At 40.6% G+C, this 5147-nt stretch overlaps 1 protein-coding gene across 1 annotated transcript; it reads right to left on the bottom strand.

Annotated features, from left to right (window-relative positions):
- Window positions 1-1893: 1893 nt before the first annotated feature.
- On the bottom strand, window positions 1894-4842 carry LOC117721652 (beta-defensin 9-like). The gene is made up of 2 exons (XM_034520462.2): window positions 4701-4842; window positions 1894-2126 (listed from the first exon to the last, which is right to left on the bottom strand). The coding sequence occupies exons 1-2, from the start codon at window positions 4759-4761 to the stop codon at window positions 1957-1959; spliced, it is 231 nt and encodes a 76-aa protein (XP_034376353.1). The 5' UTR covers window positions 4762-4842; the 3' UTR covers window positions 1894-1956.
- Window positions 4843-5147: the final 305 nt, after the last annotated feature.

The raw sequence follows: 5147 nt of genomic DNA, 5'->3' as shown, positions 1-5147 counted from the left end.
TTACATCTTGATCAGTCAGGGTTGGGACATGAAGAGGGTAGAAACCAAGGTTTCATACTCCCTGAACCAAGAAACAAGAGGCAAGGCACCACATTTAGGGACATGCTGTAGAGGAGTAGGTAGACAGAAGGCCAGTGTAACTAGCCAGAGAAAGGGGAGCTAGAACCTTGTTGACATCTCTGTTTTAATTTCTATCTACTGTAAGAAGTATCTCGGATGCTGAATGCGTGGTGTCCTGATCTATGGATATAGCAATATGTCTGTAAGTGTCATTTTATTAGTATGATATTTTAATAGGATAACAATAGTAGTTTTTCCCCTATGACACGTGATTATGTTGTGGTAATAATTAAAATGGCGTCACCCAATCTGGCTTGTTCTTACGGGACTGCCATGTTCCTGACTAGGCAAGGCCTGAGGCTAAGAGAGACAGTGTCTCAGCTCTGACCTACCAGAAGCACCAGCCCTGGCACTCACAAGATGCTAGCGTGGTGGCTGGCTGTGCCAATCACTACCCACGAGGTACCCGGTAGAAATGAGATTCTAAAGCTTAATTATTATCCAAAGGCTTTATATAATCAGAAATGCTCAATTAACAATTTACCCACACAATTAGAGTTGTTTTCCAATATCTAACCTTAAGATATAAATCGTTACCCAGGACTGTTATAGATGAACCTGTGGTTCTCCATGACTCCTCCCTCTCTCATCCTAGCTCCTCCTCTTCCTTCTCCTCTTCCTCACCTTCTGACTCCTCACTCTGCCTACCTCTCATACACCCCAATCGCTGAGCTTTATACAAATGTAATGGGAAGATACCCTGCTACATGATTGGTCTAGTTTCATGCTCTTGGATTCATTATCAATATCAGGTATGGCTACTGTATCATGAAAAGGGGTTTGAATCTGTTAAAAAGGTGGTTATATACACCCATAACATATGTGATACAATTGTACCAATGGGTGTACTGTGCATGCAGATCACTGCTGTAGCTTGCAGGTGGTTCACAACGGGGTGAGACTGATGATTACTTTCTTCTCTGCTAGCAGATATAGTGCTTCTGTACTATGAACACCAGACTGTAGGGTGTTCTAGTTGAGCACCAGACAATTTCTCAATCTTCAATAGTGTAAAAATGTGATGTCTTAATTCTTTGGCAATATGAGCCAGAGTGGAATTATCAACCACATCCAGACCACATGCTCAGTAATAGTTGCCTAACACAAAATAGACTCCATGCTCTCTCTCTCTCTCTCTCTCTCTCTCTCTCTCTCTCTCTCTCTCTCTCTCTCTGGTACAAATGTATGTGTGTGCACAGTTTTGTTTTTATTGTTGTTGTATTTAAGATAGAGAATTAAGTGGAATGTGTACAGAGTGGATTTATTTGGAGTTGGAGAAGGGAAAGTATGTAGTCAAAATATATTGTATCAAGAACCAAACAATAAAAATAAAGTTTTTGTGTGCTTGTGTTATTGACTAAAAAAATGCTGATCTGAAAACAGACATTATCCCTAGGGAAAAAGCTTTGTTGAGACAACTTACTGTTATAAATGAGGTTCTAATACAATTGCCAACCACTGCCTTAAGTCCTGTAAGCCCTGGATCCGCAAAAGTAGCCTTATCTAACTGTGAGACTATGGAAGAGTTACCCTCAGTTAGGCCCCAGGAGGCTTGAGAGCTATGTTCACTGTCCAGCCTTGTGTGGTTCTTCTGCACTTTTCACATGTGTTTGACAATAAATTCAAGTAAGAGTGACATTGCTCTAATCATTCCTCAGGACTAGGCAGGATTTCTGGAGTGTCCCCTATCAAAAACCAAGCCTGGATATTAGCCTTGCATTTTCTTAACCCTTTCTAAACCAAAACACAAGTTTCAATAGGATCTGAAGTAGATAAGCTTTAAAAACTGTTTCCTTTATTAAAATATCAGTTACATATCTGTCATTTGACTTCCATCTACTTCCTTCCAATCAGTTTTTTCTTTTTGCAACAGAAGAATTTCTCTGGATGACAGGTTCCCACACGTATAGAATTATGAGGACAAAGGGCATTGAGACAGTACCCTCTCTGGTTGTGGCACCGCTCATATTCTGTTTGGACTCCAACATATTTTAGATTTCCAACAGCTGCAAGGAGAGAGCAGATATCCTTTAGAATTATATCTATAAGGCCAAATATTTGAGAACATTTTGGGGATACAAGATAGATAATGTGTCTGAGTTCATGGGATAATTTTCTCTTCCAAGCAATTGTCATGGAATTGAACCTGGGGACAGATAATGAAATCACACACTTGGCAAGGATGAACAGTAAATTTGTGAGTGTAGCTTTTATATATTGATGTTTAGACTCAAGCTTCTTCCCCAATACACCTGCTACTCCTTCTTACTGTTGTCCCTAAGATGTCATATAGTCTATTTCTTAATGCTACAGGTCTTTCTGTAGCAGAAAAGTATGTTGAAGTGCCCCATTTCTCCTTTTTAGTCAGCTTTGTTCTTCTGACTCCAGTCCAAGTTACAGACTTCTCACCACAATTTCCACCAAAACCTATAGTCATTAGTGTTATACTGATATTGTGGTTGCCTTGGGCAATTTTCATAGGTTTCAGAAACTGGTACTTATTCTGCCTTCTGTGGGATATCACTGAACACATTGATAATATCCTAGATTAGTCTTCAACATTATCCAGGATAGAACAAAATTACTCTGTGATACACCTAGTAACCATTAAGTGGTAATTTTTACCCACATCCTCTAGTAATTTATGGGCTGACTCAAGGCCTCTGAAAATTCCTGCTCAGAAGTTCCAATCCTTTAGTATCCTAGAGTGTGATAGTTTTTGAAAACAAGCATTTACAATTAATTGACATTAAATGAGATATTTATATCAAACACTAATCTGACCTGATTGGCAGAAAATTTATACAAAGTATTTTATGTATTTATCACCAGCCAAGGGAAAGGCTTTGTGTTCAAGTTTATTCTCTGTAAAGTTGCTAAGCCCCCTTGCAATAACCTCTAATATATATATATATATATATATATATATATATATATATATATTCATATACTTAATCCAAATGTTAAAAATGAGACACTGAGCAGTTTACAGCATTGAAGAGAGAAACTGAAAAAGACACTAGGAGATAGAAAGACCTTGCATGTTTGAGTGTCGGCTTACTTTCTAATTGAAATGGTATGCAGAGTCAGGGCATCCCCACCAAAATCCGAATGACATTTTTTGTTTTTACAGGAATAGAGAAACATAAACTGTTAAGTTCGTATGACAATGTAAAGTACTCTAAAACAGTGAAAGCATTACTAAACAGAAAGAACAATGTTAGAGGGGCTACAATATCCCTTCCATTTATACCTCAGAGCCATGTCATAGTATACAGAAACATTAGGGCATCAGCACAAAAGCAAAAAACATCAATAGCATAGAGTAAAAGACCTTCTTTTGAGAACTACTGTGATAATTTCTACTGTTAATTTTGTTAGATTGAGAAACAGATAGGGTTAGGGTTAGGGTTAGGGTTAGGGTTAGGGTTAGGGTTAGGGTTAGGGTTAGGGTTAGATGGGTTAGGGTAGCAAGCTAGAGAAACATAAAGAACTCCTGCTAAGATGTAAACATACAAAGGAGTCTGATTAGGAAATCTTGATGGTTTCTATATAAAATATCTTGAAATACAAAAAGGCTCACATTTTGTAGATCTAGATTCTGGTTCATGGCCCTAATTTGAAAATTTCTAGGAAGTTTAGGACAAGTAGACTACAGGGGGCAGATGGAATCTTTACCTTTGCATGATCCTGCCTATCTCCTAACTTCTTCCTGCCGTGAAGGAAAGGAACGTCTTTGCCCTATGCCCTCACAGTTGTTCTTCAGAAGTGCGTGGGGTAGACATGGGCAGATATGTGACAGGAATGAAGTGTCCTTTATATCTTTCATGGACACCAATTATATAAAGTAAAGTGCATACCTACACACACACAGATACACACACACACACACACACACACACACACACACACACACACACAAATCATACACACAAAGAGAGATGGGGAAGATACTTTGAGAAAAGGCTACTAATGTTGTCCATAGAATTTTACAGCTTCAATTTCTGTAATAACTTCACAGTTCAGACAAGGAAAATAAGGACCAGAGACTTGTGACTTGATCTGGATCAACAGAAGTGACAGATTGGGAAAATATATCTTTCATTTCTTTTTACAGGAACCCACATGCTTCTGAGTTAAGAGATAGATTGTGTTGGCTCAGAATATGTGGGATTTTCTACAGCTGGACAAGAAGCACCCATCCAAGAATGGAGCCATTCCCTCCAGAAATAGAATACCACCACTCTGACTGCTTGAACATTTTTGGGATAGTCCCAATCCCTGTAGGAGGAGTGGTGGCAGAGTCCCTGAGCCAGGGCACCTGGGGAAGGCCTCTCAGTGACTTGGGTGAGGATGGCAGTGCCTGTCTGGGATCAGAAGCTGGCCTCTGTGTTTGAGGAGCTTCTCTGCAGATGAAGTGGAATCCCTTCTCTACAAGGCCCTTCCTCCATGTCAGGCATAGGACTCTGTCTGCCCCTGAATAGGTCCAAATGCCTGCCAGGATCACTGCTTCTCCCTGCTCCAGTGTTCTGCCTCCATGTCTCCAGTCCTGAGCAGGTGCTGCAGGTCCTCAGGCTTACCTGGGGTGGTAGATGAGAAAAGGAGGCAGCATATCAGCAGCACAGAGCAGAGAGTCCTCATGGCTGGTAGGTAGAAGGAGCACTGAGAGTCCAGAGAGGGTCAGTAGGTCCTGCAGGACTGAAAGTCTCAAGACTCCTGAGGGTTGCCTGCAGCTTAGGGTGGAGCTCATTAACTCACCCTCCTGCTGTGTGCCCTGAGGCCTTCCAGTGCTGTTGATAGGTGTTCATGCCAAGTACTGCAGGGATTTTGCTTTCATTCTGGGAGCTCTATTTTACTGCCTCAAGCCTGGATTGCTGTATCTTTCAGGTTAGGGAGTCTGAATGTTCTCTGAGAATGTAGCATATGCTAGTATCTTTCTGGCCAAAATGAATCAGAAAGCCTACAGTAAGAAAGAGGAAGAAGCCTGGCAGCCTAGTGTTTCTACAGGGTAGCTCATCCCCTTTCTG

Source organism: Arvicanthis niloticus, chromosome 16, assembly GCF_011762505.2.
Source record: "Arvicanthis niloticus isolate mArvNil1 chromosome 16, mArvNil1.pat.X, whole genome shotgun sequence".
NCBI classification, from domain to species: Eukaryota; Metazoa; Chordata; class Mammalia; order Rodentia; family Muridae; genus Arvicanthis; species Arvicanthis niloticus.
This window is presented reverse-complemented; position numbering and strand designations above follow the sequence as displayed.

Bases quoted from the DNA above. Each gene is read 5' to 3' on its own strand.
- LOC117721652 (XM_034520462.2), bottom strand. From the start codon at position 4,761: ATGAGGACTCTCTGCTCTGTGCTGCTGATATGCTGCCTCCTTTTCTCA. The intron at 2,127-4,700 runs GTAAGCCTGAGG...CTCTCCTTGCAG, and splicing joins TTTCTCATCTACCACCCCAG to CTGTTGGAAATCTAAAATAT.